The 20525-nt window shown below is 34.6% G+C and overlaps 4 protein-coding genes across 4 annotated transcripts in view; 3 read left to right on the top strand and 1 right to left on the bottom strand.

Annotated features, from left to right (window-relative positions):
• The window catches only part of Ipk1 (Inositol phosphate kinase 1), a 22935-nt gene extending 2410 nt beyond the window's left edge, over positions 1–20525 (bottom strand). The window contains exons 1-9 of the mRNA XM_080171437.1: positions 20521–20525; positions 19537–19579; positions 19090–19192; positions 2838–2961; positions 2416–2569; positions 1946–2075; positions 1359–1467; positions 782–892; positions 274–466 (exon numbers count right to left, since the gene is read on the bottom strand). Of these exons, the coding sequence (XP_080027563.1) occupies positions 274–466; positions 782–892; positions 1359–1467; positions 1946–2075; positions 2416–2569; positions 2838–2961; positions 19090–19192; positions 19537–19579; positions 20521–20525 (972 nt within the window). The remainder of the gene's footprint in view (positions 1–273; positions 467–781; positions 893–1358; positions 1468–1945; positions 2076–2415; positions 2570–2837; positions 2962–19089; positions 19193–19536; positions 19580–20520) is intronic.
• LOC145322876 (uncharacterized) lies at positions 3424–5173 on the top strand. The gene is made up of 2 exons (XM_080165212.1): positions 3424–4916; positions 4988–5173. Exons 1-2 carry the CDS (start codon positions 3795–3797, stop codon positions 4988–4990), a joined length of 1125 nt encoding a protein of 374 aa, XP_080021338.1. The 5' UTR covers positions 3424–3794; the 3' UTR covers positions 4991–5173.
• LOC145322891 (uncharacterized) lies at positions 9623–11372 on the top strand. Its single transcript, XM_080165236.1, has 2 exons — positions 9623–11115; positions 11187–11372. Exons 1-2 carry the CDS (start codon positions 9994–9996, stop codon positions 11187–11189), a joined length of 1125 nt encoding a protein of 374 aa, XP_080021362.1. The 5' UTR covers positions 9623–9993; the 3' UTR covers positions 11190–11372.
• Positions 15822–17571, top strand: LOC145322883 (uncharacterized). The gene is made up of 2 exons (XM_080165225.1): positions 15822–17314; positions 17386–17571. Exons 1-2 carry the CDS (start codon positions 16193–16195, stop codon positions 17386–17388), a joined length of 1125 nt encoding a protein of 374 aa, XP_080021351.1. The 5' UTR covers positions 15822–16192; the 3' UTR covers positions 17389–17571.

Below are 20525 nucleotides of genomic sequence, written 5' to 3'. Positions count from 1 at the left end.
GGCAAAAGAATGTGTGGGAGGAAGGATATGAAAAAATAAAGAGTTTGAAAATATTTTTCCCATTTTACCCCTTAATTGCTGAAAAAAAAACATTTTTATATGCGTACCAAACTGGATATAATACGATGTTACAGTTTTTTCGGTATGGATGAGAACCGGTTCTAATCCATCGGATATTAATCAGTTTTGAATGAATACGAGAAAATGCCTTATACATATCTTAAGGTAGTTGAAACAAAAAAACAAATTTATTAAATATCATCCTATTTTCCTTGGAATAGTTGCATTCCCTTTGTTACATGATACAACTTTATGTCTTGTAGAATTGGAATAAGGGGAGACTAGGGCTGCCGCAAGCAGGTCAACTAGGCCAGTATGACCGCCAACATGTGCTGAAAGGTATTCTAGACAGTCAGAACTATTAGTGGAGGTTTCATCGTGTAAAAGTGTTCCATCTCCAAAAATTCTAAATAAAAAGTATATAATTCAGCCTGATACATTCATTTCATTTATTTTTTTTAAAACTGGATGAAGACACTTGAATTTCGTCCTAAATTCACCAATTTTAAGAATAAAACAAATATCAATTAACGTGTTCGTTTATTTGTTTTGTGTGTGTTTAAAGAGTTTTTAAATTAAAAAAGTCTCGAGACTGCACCTTTGTATCTAGGGCCTTCTTACATTTGAGAAATAAAAACAGGTAAAAACCTACCCAGAAACCACAAAAAGATAACCTAAAAGATCTAAGAAAACCTTACAATTTTCTAAAATAGGGTCTTACCTTATATTATTTTGTGGTGATTGAAGGAGGGAGAACAGAGCCTGTTTGATCATATCCTGGTTTCCAGAAAATAATCCAAGCGGACAATAGTCACTTCGCACCTTCTCACAACTGAAGTATAGGTAGGTATATAGTAATATAAAAAAGTTTTTGAAAAATACAAAATAAAACTTGTTACCTACGTAATTTATGCCATTAGAAAAAAAGCCCATAAAATCATGGATGGGCAAACTTACAAAGTGGGTTAAAGAACAGATTATCAGTGATCTTAAGAGAGAAAAAAAATGAGGATAGACTGATGGTAAAGATTTAGTTGAAAACATGCAACCTTATAAAAAATACCTATACATTTATATATTTTGTAGCGTCACCGAAAGACTAAGTATATCATAAACTGGATGCTTATTGGTACAGGCAATCCTAATCAAAATTTCAGCTGTATATCTTAATTAACATCAGTGAAATTCCCCCATTCCGTTTCTTTAAGAAAGACAGACGGACATTCCTAATAGTAGAGTAGCTGCGCTACTAAAAATGTAGAGTCAACTTGACGACTAGAAAGCAGACAACGAATTACCTGTGCTTAAAATGTTGTTTAAGACAAAAGTTGCACAATGTTGGATGTGGGGTGTTCTCAGGAATAATGTACCCACTCTTAGGCTTCAGCTCAACACTCACACATGGACCTATAGTAAAATTAATGTCTAATCATCAATATATCTGACTTATTTACAATAACATTACTTAATAATGACATCCATTTTATAAGTTTGCAGTTAGAAAGAAACGGATATTTAGTATGAAATTATATCCTTATATAAAAGTAATAGGATCTGTGTCTGTCTGTCTGTCTGTGTGTACCAAAGGATCTTACTAACCAATGAACCGATTTGGTTTTTCTTTACAGTGTAGCTTATCATAGCTCCTCGGAGGAAAATTGTTTTACCCTCCAAAGTGGAATCGCCCCTAGTAAAAAATGTCCCTCCAAAAATGATTTATAAATCTAAAATTGAAAGTGTTGGGCAAAACTGTCCCCCCCCCCCCCTCCCCAGTTTCAATCTAGAGGCGTCTAGGGGCGAAGCCGCTATCCAAAAAAAGCATGATAATAAAAATTAAAATATCAATACAAATCAAATATATTTAACAAATCAAAATTTTAATTACCTATGTTATCAATATTAGGAAAATGGGCGGCTGAACTTGTAAGATTTGGCATAACCAGACCCATGGGAAAGTTGACATCTTTGTGCTTCCGTTTGGCTGGCCGTAATGGTCGGACTGTTTCTCTTAGTTGCTAAAATAATAAACGTTTTCTTCGTACAATAATATTTTTGGTCGCAGAAAATGTCAGGCAAATAAATTAAAGTATAAAAAACACAAGTTTAAGGGATAAAAGTATGGTAGGTAAAATTAAAAAAAAAATTATTCCTAAAGGGACTATGCACGAACGAGAGCAAATGATTTTAAGCATACTCTATTTCGACTAAAATCGCCAAACATTTCAAAGTTATTTTTTTCAATTTAGTATATTAACCAAAATAATGCTATAGATTACTAATACTTGAAGGTGCTTAAAATAGCTTGCTCTCGTTCGTAAATAGTCCCTTAAAAATTCGGGTCCAACAAAATAAGACCTGAAGTTGTGCGGATGAAATGGTGAGAATAGTATTTGGCACAATGAACCTATCCCCCAGGACTGGACGGACCAGCTTGTTCATGTATACACTAGTTGATCGTAATTTGTACTCCACTGTGCTAAGGTCGTCTTCGGCGCAGCTTTTTGGTAATCTAAAGTAAATTAATCTTAATGGAAAAAAGGTTAACAAAAGGGGTCAAGAAGAATTATGTCCATGTTTAGCACAGCCTTTAAAATCTTTCCTACCTTAAAAGTAATAAAAAAGAACAGTAAATTATGGCAAAGTAGAAATATTATAACGATATAAAGATCATTAAAGAAAATGTAAAAAAATGTCCTATTATTGCGCATATGAATTATAGGTTATGAAATATAGTATTTCAATAACTTTAAGTAACTGTGTCAATGAAAATTACCTACCTGATTATTAAATCTTTTTCTTTGTTAGTAATGACCAAGTTTGCATTTCCCTCCCCCACATAAACTGAATCTTTCTCATCTATGGTGATGGATTTCTCTATTTCGTTATGCTTCCGACAATGCCCTTCAAAGACGACTTTTCAAAAATATTCTGGAGAATCTTAAGGTTAGCAAATTAATTGGCAAGAACAGGTTTTATTTTTCTGTAAGAAAATACGCTTATTATGTCAAATTGTTCTTAATTACCTATGCGTTTAATTGTACTATGTGTTCGGACTTCCGTCATAATTTAGGACGCCCTGACCTTATAAGAGCATTTCGCCAATCTAACTTCTCCCTAATTTTAGAAGAGAGAGAAGAAGACTGATAGAAACCATTTCAAGATATTTGACAACTAAAGAGAAGATTATTGTATTAACGAAGACGACCTCCAACATAATGAGAAGATTAATGATTATAATAAGAAGATTGAAGGATGTGATGTTATTAACTTTTGCTGCTAATGATGATGTGTAACCACTGTCTAATGGATGATGTTTGTTTCAGAATCAAGCTTCTAATACCACGAGGTGAGGCCTTGCTTTACTTTACGTGGTGGCAGCGAGGTCGAGCCCTAGCCCAAAGACGATACTGGAGATGATCATAAGTGACAAGTGATTTCTCCTCTTAAACATTTTATTCCTGGATTTTATCCTCTTATTGAACTTTGGACGTTAGTCCTCTCTTTTGCACTTGTGCAATTTTAAAGTTTTATCATTTTTAAATTTTATCAAATCAAAGTTTTATTAAATTAAAGTTTTATTAAATTAAAGTTTTATTAAATTAAAGTTTTATTATCCGAATTTCAACAAAAGTTTTTTCATGCAAGCATTTTTTTTCAAAAAAAAAATATAAAAAAAAAAAACATTACAGTGAACGTTACACATCCTCAAAAGCAAAAAAAGTGATAGCATCAAAATGTCTACAATAAAAATCTACCCGCCACGGCAGCTACCAAATGAAGGAGTATCAGAAGTTGCTTTCGAGATATGGAAGGAGGAGCTGGAAATATACTTGGACATTGATGACAGATTTATCAAGTTCCTTCCAAAAGGCAAATACGACAAATGGGAACCAGCAGAAACTTATGCAGACAGAATTAAACAGCTAAAACCTGAAGATGTTGCAGCTGAAGTTGATATCACCACAGTTCGCCGCGAGCTTCGGCAGTTCCTAACAATTATTGCTAAACTGATACATGAAGACTACTATCATCCTATTATCAGGCACAGCACTTCACTTGATTGGATTTACACTCGTCTACGACAAGATCTCAACATCCAACAAAAAGGCATCCACTTCATGAATATCATAGATATGAAATTCGATATTACGGAGCAAACTACACCAATTGGATTCTACAACAATTATCGAAGCCTAATAATGGGAAATCTCGGAAAAAAAGGTGATAAAATCCTCTGGCAAGATTCAACATTGGCTCAAGATGAAAAGTTATCACCATCACATGAAGACCTTATTCTACTCAACGTTCTGTTCCTCTTACACCCCTGCCTACCAGCGTTTATTAAGGAACACTACTCAGATAAAATTGGTAACCAAAAAAGGCTTATGGATTATAAAACCGAAATCCTCAACAAAGCAAAAATGTACATAGAAGAAATTCAAAGTACAGAAACACAAGCCAACTTCATTGAAACTACCAATGCTGAAGTAGGTGAAGAAACCGATCCTCAATGCAACTACATGAATACTAGAAGGCCTCAACAAAGATTCAGATATCAACGAACACCATTTAGAAATAATCAAAGAAGATTTCAACAAACAAAACCCTCAACATCCAATTATCAACCAAATCTTCCCCCTTTCTGTCGCCTCTGCCAACTTTCAAACCAGCCTAAAACCATCTACACAAATCACTACCTGGGAGACAACAACTGTCCAACAATATCTGAAAAAGATAAAAATCAACTAATTGAAAGAGCCTCTGCTAAGTTCAACCATCTACAATTAGAAGAACCAGATATTGAAACAGAATATGGATATGATCCCCTTCCCAACCAACAAATAGAACACGAACAGGTGGATATTATTTCAAATAATATTTGTAATAAAAAAATGCCACACACTAACGAAGAATCTGTTAATTTCAGTAAAGATACAACCTGTAGCTACATAAAACCAGTTCCAGCCCAAGTTCTCACCCTTCAGGACTCCAACGGCAACAACATCCACGTCGACCTAGACACTGGAGCTACATGTTCATATGTTAAATATGATGCTGTCAAACGACACAATTTTATTATGAAACCAAATGTTCAACAAAGTAATCTTGCAGATGGTGTCACAAAAATGTCAGCCCTAGGAGAAATAGAAGAAACATTTTATAGGAATGACTGGAATGTAAATTTAAAGCAATTGTCGTAAAAGATCTTCATACTGATTTCATTGGTGGCAACAATTTTTTTAAAGATAATAATATTTTGCAGGATATCAACAATAAAACCATAACAGTACATAAAAAATATACTGTTCCCGAAACTAACAAATTACTAATCTTACCCACTGCTGCTCCAAATATGATTCTAAAAAACAATCATATTAATATTGTACTACCTGGTAACTCAGTACAATATCCAGTTCCACACCCAGAGAACGAGGTCCTTGCTGTACAGCCCTGCTTCCAGAACAAAGATGAAATTTGGCCTCCTCCACAAATTTGTAAGGTTAGTAATGGTTTTATTAGTGTGCAAAATATCACAAACGACATACTATCTTTAAAAAATGGGAAGGACAAAATTCAAGCAAGATCAGTAAATGATTTCAATGCCAATGAACCCAAATGTTTTGCCGCGTATCCCCCCCTTCCTCTCCCTAATGAAGACAAATACAAAAATGTCCAAATAAACTCATCAAACATAGAAAAAAATGCCATAGATTTTATTCTTCATACAAATGAAAAATACAAAGAGGTATTTAATGAGGACTTGAACAATGGTTACAACATGAATTTTGGAAAACATGTATGTTCTTTAAATTGGGCAAATGATACTAGGCCTCAAGCCAACAAAATCAGTAATATTAACTATGATCATGATACTAAAGTCCTACTTCAGCAGGTATGTGATGAGTTTACTTCAGCAGGTGTCCTTGGAGTCCCGCAGGAATTTGGAATACAGGTACAACATGTAAGTCCGGCATTTTTAGTAAGAAAACAAAGGGCCAAAAACAAACCAAAAAACGAACTTACCACTAAAGATGTAAGACTGGTCGTCAACTTTGGAAAAATAAATGATCATCTTATTAACATTCCAACCCCAGTAATGAAACCAAGGGACATTTTTATGCATTTGGGAAGGTGGAAACACGTCATAGTTCTCGATCTTTATCAAGGGTTTTTTCAAAATCATATGAGTCTTAAAGATGGAAAATGGTTGGGTATTTCTACACCTTTTGGAGGTTTAAGGTTCATGAGGAGAAGCGGACAAGGATTACTAGGCCAATCTGAGGAAATGGACGAATTATTGGCCAAAGTTCTACCTGTGGAAATGGCAGCTGGTTTCTGCACACGGATAGCTGACGATCTCTACATTGGTGGATCAACGCCCATGGAGACTGCACACAACTATGAACAGGTTATTTCTAAATTACACGCAGCTAATTTGAAAGTTTCTGCCGACAAAACTAAAGTGTTCTTAGATTCTGTTGATATCTTGGGATGGGTCTGGCAAAAAGGAGGATTTTTAGCACCTTCCCCTCACAGAATGAATTCTTTAAAAAACACATCTTTCAATGACATTGCAACAATTAAAGATATGAGATCCTGGCTCGGATTATATAAAACTTTAATGCAAGTTTCTCCCAACCTAACTCTGATTTTAGATCCCTTTGATAAAGTTATTGCTGACAGAGATTCTAAAGATGCTGTTAATTGGACTGAAACTCTAAAAATGCAATTCACTAAAGCCAAGGAAGCCATTGACTCAATCCAAACACTCTACCTGCCAGATCCAAATGACCAGTTATTACTGGTGGTAGATGCTGCAAAAATAAATCCTGGCCTGGGTCACACTCTATATGCGATTAAAGATAATCGTAAGCTTCCCGTTGCATTTCATTCAACAAAACTTAGTGATAATCACTCCAAATGGCATAGTTGTGAATTGGAAGCTCTTGCTTTCAGTGTAGCAATTCAATCAGAATATCATATTTTGAAAGAATGCAAAAAACCAGTTATTATTGCGCCAGATAGCAAAGCTGTAGCAGACGCCGTCAATCTTATTAAAAAAGGACATCACAGTTCTAACCCGCGGATTCAAGCTCTCATCACAAATGTCAATAGGATTCCTTTCATTGTCCAGCTGGCTAATGGTAAAAATAAACTCAACATTTGTGGTGACTACCAATCAAGACACACAGCAAAATGTGAAGTCCAATATTGTGCCATTTGCAATTTTGTACAAGAAGCCTCTGACTCTATCCTAAATCCCCATGCTATTAATGCTACTAGAAACGAAGATCTACCACACATACTGGAGAGCAGGACAGCATGGAAACAAATACAACTTAACAGCAAATCCTGTCAACAAACAATTTCTAACCTTACTTCTGGAAAAACTCCTAGCAAAATGAGCGGAAAATTGTACTCTGAGATTAGAAGATTAACGGCTATAGCTGATATAAGCAGGATTACTAGTTGTTAAAAACAAAACACCATTTTCAAATAAAAATCAAGAATTGATAGTAATTCCATCATCACATCTTCCAGCAGTCCTTTGGCAGATGCATAACGTACACAATCACCCATCAAAAAGTCAACTGAAAAATCAATTTGACAAATCTTTCTATTCAGTTGGTCTAAATCCAGAATTGGAAAAATTATACCTGGAATGCCATTTCTGTGTAACGCAAATGAAAATACCAAACTTAGTTCCTCATTACACAATAAATGATGCAACTACCCCTGGTATTTTTTTTCATGCAGATGTCATTAAAAGAAGGACACAAAACATTTTGACAATAAGGGACAATTTTTCTTCCTTCACGGTTGCCAAAATTATTAGATCTGAAAGATGGAATCGTGGATCTGCTAACACCTATAAAATTGTCAGGTACAATCACAGTTAAAGTAGACAACTGTCCAGGTTTTAAACCTTTACTAGATGATAAAGATCCAGATCTAGTAAAAATTGGTATTACAATTGTTCCAACAGATTGTTTTAATATTAATAAAAACTCTGTTGTTGACGGAGCCTGCTATGAACTAGAACAAGAACTAGTTAGACTTGAACCAGATGGCCGACAGGTAACCAATACTACAATTCAAATAGCTGTTCAGAACCTTAATAAAAAATTAAGAAGAAATGGAAAGATTTCAGCTTTTGATATTTTTTTCAACAGGGATGGAACAACTGGAGAAAAACTTGACCTTGATTATGACAAACTAAAAAAGGATCAAATAGACAACAGAAATCTTCATAATCAACGTCATAATAGCAAAATTAAAACACCTACAGAAACTAAACCACAACCAATCCCTGGAGATATTGTAATACCTATAACACAAAAACATGATAAACATAAGGCTAGAGACATGTTTTTTGTAACATCATCTGAAGATAATACTGTTAAAATGCAAAAAATTATCCACTCACATTCCACTGGATCAAACATCAGACAGAAAGTCTACACTACAGCAAGCCACAGAGTAAAAATTACAAGACAAACAAATGTGCCCACGAAGCTAAAAAAATCATCATCCACAACAAAATGGTCACCATATCAAAATCATACAGATTCATCTGATGAAGAAAATTATCAGTTACCTCCAATATCATTATCTTCACAAACTTCAAAACCCTCAGTAAATAATATGGTACCAAATACTCAAGACACATCATCCTTAAATAGGCCACAATTATACCAACAACTAGACAACTGGATAAGTATTCAACGACAACAAGCAGCCCATCAACTTGTTCAAGTTAATCAACAAGAAAACATCACATCACCTTCTATTCAACTAGTTCAACTTAATCAACAAGAAAACATCACATCACCTTCTTTTCAAACACCTCCTACTACTCCTAACGACAAAAGAGCTCAAATTAAAGAAAATGCAAAAAAGAAAATATCTGCTCTTTACAATAAATCTATCCCTCAATTGGATGGATGTCTTACAGACTCTTCTGCTCCTTCGTCAGCTGTTCCTACACCAGAACAAAGTCCGGAACCTTTAAAGTCTTCAAATATCAATACTGAACCAAAACAATCCTCTAAAACTTCAAAGCAAAATTCAACAATTTCAAGAAAACAAAAAAAATTGGCACCTGCCAGATGTGAAATTGAACATGAAGCGGCAATTACTTTCGATTATGCCTGGGATCATGAAGCTGACATTCATGCTGTTCCTACCTTCTTTGCCAATCCTGATGACATATTTGAAGAACCTGATCCTGTTCTTGATATTCTTCAAAGACATGCCTCTATATAATCCCGGAGTTTCACTTCAAGAAGGGGGACGCCAATCTAACTTCTCCCTAATTTTAGATGAGAGAGAAGAAGACTGATAGAAACCATTTCAAGATATTTGACAACTAAAGAGAAGATTATTGTATTAACGAAGACGACCTCCAACATAATGAGAAGATTAATGATTATAATAAGAAGATTGAAGGATGTGATGTTATTAACTTTTGCTGCTAATGATGATGTGTAACCACTGTCTAATGGATGATGTTTGTTTCAGAATCAAGCTTCTAATACCACGAGGTGAGGCCTTGCTTTACTTTACGTGGTGGCAGCGAGGTCGAGCCCTAGCCCAAAGACGATACTGGAGATGATCATAAGTGACAAGTGATTTCTCCTCTTAAACATTTTATTCCTGGATTTTATCCTCTTATTGAACTTTGGACGTTAGTCCTCTCTTTTGCACTTGTGCAATTTTAAAGTTTTATCATTTTTAAATTTTATCAAATCAAAGTTTTATTAAATTAAAGTTTTATTAAATTAAAGTTTTATTAAATTAAAGTTTTATTATCCGAATTTCAACAAAAGTTTTTTCATGCAAGCATTTTTTTTCAAAAAAAAAATATAAAAAAAAAAAACATTACAGTGAACGTTACACATCCTCAAAAGCAAAAAAAGTGATAGCATCAAAATGTCTACAATAAAAATCTACCCGCCACGGCAGCTACCAAATGAAGGAGTATCAGAAGTTGCTTTCGAGATATGGAAGGAGGAGCTGGAAATATACTTGGACATTGATGACAGATTTATCAAGTTCCTTCCAAAAGGCAAATACGACAAATGGGAACCAGCAGAAACTTATGCAGACAGAATTAAACAGCTAAAACCTGAAGATGTTGCAGCTGAAGTTGATATCACCACAGTTCGCCGCGAGCTTCGGCAGTTCCTAACAATTATTGCTAAACTGATACATGAAGACTACTATCATCCTATTATCAGGCACAGCACTTCACTTGATTGGATTTACACTCGTCTACGACAAGATCTCAACATCCAACAAAAAGGCATCCACTTCATGAATATCATAGATATGAAATTCGATATTACGGAGCAAACTACACCAATTGGATTCTACAACAATTATCGAAGCCTAATAATGGGAAATCTCGGAAAAAAAGGTGATAAAATCCTCTGGCAAGATTCAACATTGGCTCAAGATGAAAAGTTATCACCATCACATGAAGACCTTATTCTACTCAACGTTCTGTTCCTCTTACACCCCTGCCTACCAGCGTTTATTAAGGAACACTACTCAGATAAAATTGGTAACCAAAAAAGGCTTATGGATTATAAAACCGAAATCCTAAACAAAGCAAAAATGTACATAGAAGAAATTCAAAGTACAGAAACACAAGCCAACTTCATTGAAACTACCAATGCTGAAGTAGGTGAAGAAACCGATCCTCAATGCAACTACATGAATACTAGAAGGCCTCAACAAAGATTCAGATATCAACGAACACCATTTAGAAATAATCAAAGAAGATTTCAACAAACAAAACCCTCAACATCCAATTATCAACCAAATCTTCCCCCTTTCTGTCGCCTCTGCCAACTTTCAAACCAGCCTAAAACCATCTACACAAATCACTACCTGGGAGACAACAACTGTCCAACAATATCTGAAAAAGATAAAAATCAACTAATTGAAAGAGCCTCTGCTAAGTTCAACCATCTACAATTAGAAGAACCAGATATTGAAACAGAATATGGATATGATCCCCTTCCCAACCAACAAATAGAACACGAACAGGTGGATATTATTTCAAATAATATTTGTAATAAAAAAATGCCACACACTAACGAAGAATCTGTTAATTTCAGTAAAGATACAACCTGTAGCTACATAAAACCAGTTCCAGCCCAAGTTCTCACCCTTCAGGACTCCAACGGCAACAACATCCACGTCGACCTAGACACTGGAGCTACATGTTCATATGTTAAATATGATGCTGTCAAACGACACAATTTTATTATGAAACCAAATGTTCAACAAAGTAATCTTGCAGATGGTGTCACAAAAATGTCAGCCCTAGGAGAAATAGAAGAAACATTTTATAGGAATGACTGGAATGTAAATTTAAAGCAATTGTCGTAAAAGATCTTCATACTGATTTCATTGGTGGCAACAATTTTTTTAAAGATAATAATATTTTGCAGGATATCAACAATAAAACCATAACAGTACATAAAAAATATACTGTTCCCGAAACTAACAAATTACTAATCTTACCCACTGCTGCTCCAAATATGATTCTAAAAAACAATCATATTAATATTGTACTACCTGGTAACTCAGTACAATATCCAGTTCCACACCCAGAGAACGAGGTCCTTGCTGTACAGCCCTGCTTCCAGAACAAAGATGAAATTTGGCCTCCTCCACAAATTTGTAAGGTTAGTAATGGTTTTATTAGTGTGCAAAATATCACAAACGACATACTATCTTTAAAAAATGGGAAGGACAAAATTCAAGCAAGATCAGTAAATGATTTCAATGCCAATGAACCCAAATGTTTTGCCGCGTATCCCCCCCTTCCTCTCCCTAATGAAGACAAATACAAAAATGTCCAAATAAACTCATCAAACATAGAAAAAAATGCCATAGATTTTATTCTTCATACAAATGAAAAATACAAAGAGGTATTTAATGAGGACTTGAACAATGGTTACAACATGAATTTTGGAAAACATGTATGTTCTTTAAATTGGGCAAATGATACTAGGCCTCAAGCCAACAAAATCAGTAATATTAACTATGATCATGATACTAAAGTCCTACTTCAGCAGGTATGTGATGAGTTTACTTCAGCAGGTGTCCTTGGAGTCCCGCAGGAATTTGGAATACAGGTACAACATGTAAGTCCTGCATTTTTAGTAAGAAAACAAAGGGCCAAAAACAAACCAAAAAACGAACTTACCACTAAAGATGTAAGACTGGTCGTCAACTTTGGAAAAATAAATGATCATCTTATTAACATTCCAACCCCAGTAATGAAACCAAGGGACATTTTTATGCATTTGGGAAGGTGGAAACACGTCATAGTTCTCGATCTTTATCAAGGGTTTTTTCAAAATCATATGAGTCTTAAAGATGGAAAATGGTTGGGTATTTCTACACCTTTTGGAGGTTTAAGGTTCATGAGGAGAAGCGGACAAGGATTACTAGGCCAATCTGAGGAAATGGACGAATTATTGGCCAAAGTTCTACCTGTGGAAATGGCAGCTGGTTTCTGCACACGGATAGCTGACGATCTCTACATTGGTGGATCAACGCCCATGGAGACTGCACACAACTATGAACAGGTTATTTCTAAATTACACGCAGCTAATTTGAAAGTTTCTGCCGACAAAACTAAAGTGTTCTTAGATTCTGTTGATATCTTGGGATGGGTCTGGCAAAAAGGAGGATTTTTAGCACCTTCCCCTCACAGAATGAATTCTTTAAAAAACACATCTTTCAATGACATTGCAACAATTAAAGATATGAGATCCTGGCTCGGATTATATAAAACTTTAATGCAAGTTTCTCCCAACCTAACTCTGATTTTAGATCCCTTTGATAAAGTTATTGCTGACAGAGATTCTAAAGATGCTGTTAATTGGACTGAAACTCTAAAAATGCAATTCACTAAAGCCAAGGAAGCCATTGACTCAATCCAAACACTCTACCTGCCAGATCCAAATGACCAGTTATTACTGGTGGTAGATGCTGCAAAAATAAATCCTGGCCTGGGTCACACTCTATATGCGATTAAAGATAATCGTAAGCTTCCCGTTGCATTTCATTCAACAAAACTTAGTGATAATCACTCCAAATGGCATAGTTGTGAATTGGAAGCTCTTGCTTTCAGTGTAGCAATTCAATCAGAATATCATATTTTGAAAGAATGCAAAAAACCAGTTATTATTGCGCCAGATAGCAAAGCTGTAGCAGACGCCGTCAATCTTATTAAAAAAGGACATCACAGTTCTAACCCGCGGATTCAAGCTCTCATCACAAATGTCAATAGGATTCCTTTCATTGTCCAGCTGGCTAATGGTAAAAATAAACTCAACATTTGTGGTGACTACCAATCAAGACACACAGCAAAATGTGAAGTCCAATATTGTGCCATTTGCAATTTTGTACAAGAAGCCTCTGACTCTATCCTAAATCCCCATGCTATTAATGCTACTAGAAACGAAGATCTACCACACATACTGGAGAGCAGGACAGCATGGAAACAAATACAACTTAACAGCAAATCCTGTCAACAAACAATTTCTAACCTTACTTCTGGAAAAACTCCTAGCAAAATGAGCGGAAAATTGTACTCTGAGATTAGAAGATTAACGGCTATAGCTGATATAAGCAGGATTACTAGTTGTTAAAAACAAAACACCATTTTCAAATAAAAATCAAGAATTGATAGTAATTCCATCATCACATCTTCCAGCAGTCCTTTGGCAGATGCATAACGTACACAATCACCCATCAAAAAGTCAACTGAAAAATCAATTTGACAAATCTTTCTATTCAGTTGGTCTAAATCCAGAATTGGAAAAATTATACCTGGAATGCCATTTCTGTGTAACGCAAATGAAAATACCAAACTTAGTTCCTCATTACACAATAAATGATGCAACTACCCCTGGTATTTTTTTTCATGCAGATGTCATTAAAAGAAGGACACAAAACATTTTGACAATAAGGGACAATTTTTCTTCCTTCACGGTTGCCAAAATTATTAGATCTGAAAGATGGAATCGTGGATCTGCTAACACCTATAAAATTGTCAGGTACAATCACAGTTAAAGTAGACAACTGTCCAGGTTTTAAACCTTTACTAGATGATAAAGATCCAGATCTAGTAAAAATTGGTATTACAATTGTTCCAACAGATTGTTTTAATATTAATAAAAACTCTGTTGTTGACGGAGCCTGCTATGAACTAGAACAAGAACTAGTTAGACTTGAACCAGATGGCCGACAGGTAACCAATACTACAATTCAAATAGCTGTTCAGAACCTTAATAAAAAATTAAGAAGAAATGGAAAGATTTCAGCTTTTGATATTTTTTTCAACAGGGATGGAACAACTGGAGAAAAACTTGACCTTGATTATGACAAACTAAAAAAGGATCAAATAGACAACAGAAATCTTCATAATCAACGTCATAATAGCAAAATTAAAACACCTACAGAAACTAAACCACAACCAATCCCTGGAGATATTGTAATACCTATAACACAAAAACATGATAAACATAAGGCTAGAGACATGTTTTTTGTAACATCATCTGAAGATAATACTGTTAAAATGCAAAAAATTATCCACTCACATTCCACTGGATCAAACATCAGACAGAAAGTCTACACTACAGCAAGCCACAGAGTAAAAATTACAAGACAAACAAATGTGCCCACGAAGCTAAAAAAATCATCATCCACAACAAAATGGTCACCATATCAAAATCATACAGATTCATCTGATGAAGAAAATTATCAGTTACCTCCAATATCATTATCTTCACAAACTTCAAAACCCTCAGTAAATAATATGGTACCAAATACTCAAGACACATCATCCTTAAATAGGCCACAATTATACCAACAACTAGACAACTGGATAAGTATTCAACGACAACAAGCAGCCCATCAACTTGTTCAAGTTAATCAACAAGAAAACATCACATCACCTTCTATTCAACTAGTTCAACTTAATCAACAAGAAAACATCACATCACCTTCTTTTCAAACACCTCCTACTACTCCTAACGACAAAAGAGCTCAAATTAAAGAAAATGCAAAAAAGAAAATATCTGCTCTTTACAATAAATCTATCCCTCAATTGGATGGATGTCTTACAGACTCTTCTGCTCCTTCGTCAGCTGTTCCTACACCAGAACAAAGTCCGGAACCTTTAAAGTCTTCAAATATCAATACTGAACCAAAACAATCCTCTAAAACTTCAAAGCAAAATTCAACAATTTCAAGAAAACAAAAAAAATTGGCACCTGCCAGATGTGAAATTGAACATGAAGCGGCAATTACTTTCGATTATGCCTGGGATCATGAAGCTGACATTCATGCTGTTCCTACCTTCTTTGCCAATCCTGATGACATATTTGAAGAACCTGATCCTGTTCTTGATATTCTTCAAAGACATGCCTCTATATAATCCCGGAGTTTCACTTCAAGAAGGGGGACGCCAATCTAACTTCTCCCTAATTTTAGATGAGAGAGAAGAAGACTGATAGAAACCATTTCAAGATATTTGACAACTAAAGAGAAGATTATTGTATTAACGAAGACGACCTCCAACATAATGAGAAGATTAATGATTATAATAAGAAGATTGAAGGATGTGATGTTATTAACTTTTGCTGCTAATGATGATGTGTAACCACTGTCTAATGGATGATGTTTGTTTCAGAATCAAGCTTCTAATACCACGAGGTGAGGCCTTGCTTTACTTTACGTGGTGGCAGCGAGGTCGAGCCCTAGCCCAAAGACGATACTGGAGATGATCATAAGTGACAAGTGATTTCTCCTCTTAAACATTTTATTCCTGGATTTTATCCTCTTATTGAACTTTGGACGTTAGTCCTCTCTTTTGCACTTGTGCAATTTTAAAGTTTTATCATTTTTAAATTTTATCAAATCAAAGTTTTATTAAATTAAAGTTTTATTAAATTAAAGTTTTATTAAATTAAAGTTTTATTATCCGAATTTCAACAAAAGTTTTTTCATGCAAGCATTTTTTTTCAAAAAAAAAATATAAAAAAAAAAAACATTACAGTGAACGTTACACATCCTCAAAAGCAAAAAAAGTGATAGCATCAAAATGTCTACAATAAAAATCTACCCGCCACGGCAGCTACCAAATGAAGGAGTATCAGAAGTTGCTTTCGAGATATGGAAGGAGGAGCTGGAAATATACTTGGACATTGATGACAGATTTATCAAGTTCCTTCCAAAAGGCAAATACGACAAATGGGAACCAGCAGAAACTTATGCAGACAGAATTAAACAGCTAAAACCTGAAGATGTTGCAGCTGAAGTTGATATCACCACAGTTCGCCGCGAGCTTCGGCAGTTCCTAACAATTATTGCTAAACTGATACATGAAGACTACTATCATCCTATTATCAGGCACAGCACTTCACTTGATTGGATTTACACTCGTCTACGACAAGATCTCAACATCCAACAAAAAGGCATCCACTTCATGAATATCATAGATATGAAATTCGATATTACGGAGCAAACTACACCAATTGGATTCTACAACAATTATCGAAGCCTAATAATGGGAAATCTCGGAAAAAAAGGTGATAAAATCCTCTGGCAAGATTCAACATTGGCTCAAGATGAAAAGTTATCACCATCACATGAAGACCTTATTCTACTCAACGTTCTGTTCCTCTTACACCCCTGCCTACCAGCGTTTATTAAGGAACACTACTCAGATAAAATTGGTAACCAAAAAAGGCTTATGGATTATAAAACCGAAATCCTAAACAAAGCAAAAATGTACATAGAAGAAATTCAAAGTACAGAAACACAAGCCAACTTCATTGAAACTACCAATGCTGAAGTAGGTGAAGAAACCGATCCTCAATGCAACTACATGAATACTAGAAGGCCTCAACAAAGATTCAGATATCAACGAACACCATTTAGAAATAATCAAAGAAGATTTCAACAAACAAAACCCTCAACATCCAATTATCAACCAAATCTTCCCCCTTTCTGTCGCCTCTGCCAACTTTCAAACCAGCCTAAAACCATCTACACAAATCACTACCTGGGAGACAACAACTGTCCAACAATATCTGAAAAAGATAAAAATCAACTAATTGAAAGAGCCTCTGCTAAGTTCAACCATCTACAATTAGAAGAACCAGATATTGAAACAGAATATGGATATGATCCCCTTCCCAACCAACAAATAGAACACGAACAGGTGGATATTATTTCAAATAATATTTGTAATAAAAAAATGCCACACACTAACGAAGAATCTGTTAATTTCAGTAAAGATACAACCTGTAGCTACATAAAACCAGTTCCAGCCCAAGTTCTCACCCTTCAGGACTCCAACGGCAACAACATCCACGTCGACCTAGACACTGGAGCTACATGTTCATATGTTAAATATGATGCTGTCAAACGACACAATTTTATTATGAAACCAAATGTTCAACAAAGTAATCTTGCAGATGGTGTCACAAAAATGTCAGCCCTAGGAGAAATAGAAGAAACATTTTATAGGAATGACTGGAATGTAAATTTAAAGCAATTGTCGTAAAAGATCTTCATACTGATTTCATTGGTGGCAACAATTTTTTTAAAGATAATAATATTTTGCAGGATATCAACAATAAAACCATAACAGTACATAAAAAATATACTGTTCCCGAAACTAACAAATTACTAATCTTACCCACTGCTGCTCCAAATATGATTCTAAAAAACAATCATATTAATATTGTACTACCTGGTAACTCAGTACAATATCCAGTTCCACACCCAGAGAACGAGGTCCTTGCTGTACAGCCCTGCTTCCAGAACAAAGATGAAATTTGGCCTCCTCCACAAATTTGTAAGGTTAGTAATGGTTTTATTAGTGTGCAAAATATCACAAACGACATACTATCTTTAAAAAATGGGAAGGACAAAATTCAAGCAAGATCAGTAAATGATTTCAATGCCAATGAACCCAAATGTTTTGCCGCGTATCCCCCCCTTCCTCTCCCTAATGAAGACAAATACAAAAATGTCCAAATAAACTCATCAAACATAGAAAAAAATGCCATAGATTTTATTCTTCATACAAATGAAAAATACAAAGAGGTATTTAATGAGGACTTGAACAATGGTTACAACATGAATTTTGGAAAACATGTATGTTCTTTAAATTGGGCAAATGATACTAGGCCTCAAGCCAACAAAATCAGTAATATTAACTATGATCATGATACTAAAGTCCTACTTCAGCAGGTATGTGATGAGTTTACTTCAGCAGGTGTCCTTGGAGTCCCGCAGGAATTTGGAATACAGGTACAACATGTAAGTCCGGCATTTTTAGTAAGAAAACAAAGGGCCAAAAACAAACCAAAAAACGAACTTACCACTAAAGATGTAAGACTGGTCGTCAACTTTGGAAAAATAAATGATCATCTTATTAACATTCCAACCCCAGTAATGAAACCAAGGGACATTTTTATGCATTTGGGAAGGTGGAAACACGTCATAGTTCTCGATCTTTATCAAGGGTTTTTTCAAAATCATATGAGTCTTAAAGATGGAAAATGGTTGGGTATTTCTACACCTTTTGGAGGTTTAAGGTTCATGAGGAGAAGCGGACAAGGATTACTAGGCCAATCTGAGGAAATGGACGAATTATTGGCCAAAGTTCTACCTGTGGAAATGGCAGCTGGTTTCTGCACACGGATAGCTGACGATCTCTACATTGGTGGATCAACGCCCATGGAGACTGCACACAACTATGAACAGGTTATTTCTAAATTACACGCAGCTAATTTGAAAGTTTCTGCCGACAAAACTAAAGTGTTCTTAGATTCTGTTGATATCTTGGGATGGGTCTGGCAAAAAGGAGGATTTTTAGCACCTTCCCCTCACAGTTTGACTGGACGCTTGCACCTAACTTGACGGAATTATGCGAAAAAAATGAAAATCAAACATTGCAAATTAAACTTTTAAAAAAGTCATCTATGCCTTGTTGGCCTCCTTGGTGGTTTTGTTGGGCATGACGAGGACAAGCCTGGCCATCCTGTCCTCCACACAGCCCACTGGAGGCCTCTTTAGTCAGCAAAAATTTCTATAAAAATATTTATTAGTTATAACAGTAAGACCTTTTTAAGACCTATTAAAATCATACAGTGTTTTTTTCTGAATAAAAATATATTGGCTAATTTAACCAATTTAGGTATACCTGTCAGAAATAATCATTAATATCTTATTTTCATCAATGGTTTGTGTAGTTTAAAAAAAAATTGAAGGTTTTCATCAAATTGTGGCTTAAAAACCGGTTTAATCAAAGAGCATTATTTCTAAAATATTAATTAATTAAGACTGCATTTAACACCCCCCCCCCCTCTTTTTATTTATTTGCTTATTTGAAGATATTTTAATTGATTATAAATATTTTTTAAGGGTACTTACCATGACAAGCTCATCATGTTGACCAGCAGGACTGACATTTTCACTCTGACAGAAAATATACTAATTTACATAAATCATCATGCGTGGAACGTATGCCAGTAGTTTTATAACAAGGAAGAATAACAATAATGGTGGTGTAGCAAGAATTAGTAACAAGTTTTACTTAACAATTTGGAAAATATTAAAAGTGTGTATTTTTCAATCATTTCTGGTGAATTTTCATGCTAGATTAAGATGTTTTACAATGGACTTTTACTGCAAGAAATTATGAAAAAAAAATTCCAGAATAACTTCGAAACTAATTGATATTCGCTGGATTAGAACCGGTTCTCAGCCATACTGAAAAATCATGTATCGTATTACATCCGACTTTCTACGAATATAAAGTGTACAATCATAATATTAAAACCAGTTTCATTATCTTGTGCCTACGCCATCTCGGGGCCAACAAAACTAGTTTTAATAGTTTTTATATCCGCGGAAAGTTGTTTATAATACAATGCGATAAATAGCTAGGTATTCATTAATAAAAAAAAGGGCCAAATATTTCTATATAAAATTTTGATGGCAGTTTTTAGAGATATAAAATGCAATTTTATAAAATAATCACAAGGTGTATAGATTATATTACTTAACAATGTTTGTGATAAATATATATTTTTGTGAACCAGATTATAAACTAATAGGTGCTTTAATAATAGTTTAATACATATAAGTAATGGAAGATTTAAAGTAACTATTGCAGAATTCAGTATAATTCTTAAACATAATTCTATTACATTTATTTTAAAGCTCAGGCAAAAAAAAGAGTAACATATCTAACATCGAAAAAGTGAAATGGTTATTAAAATGTCTTTTTTGATTGATGCTTTATTGTATAATGGATGCAAAATGACACAAATATAAAGTTAGTGCAAATTAAGGGACACAAACTGATTTTATTTGTTTTAAATTAGAAAAATGGCTTCAGGAAAGCATTTATACCTCAT

Source organism: Acartia tonsa, chromosome 1, assembly GCF_053477335.1.
Source record: "Acartia tonsa isolate MP-2025a chromosome 1, ASM5347733v1, whole genome shotgun sequence".
Taxonomy (NCBI): Eukaryota; Metazoa; Arthropoda; class Copepoda; order Calanoida; family Acartiidae; genus Acartia; species Acartia tonsa.
The sequence above is the reverse complement of the archived record's forward strand: the minus strand, read 5'-3'. Positions and strand labels throughout refer to the sequence as shown.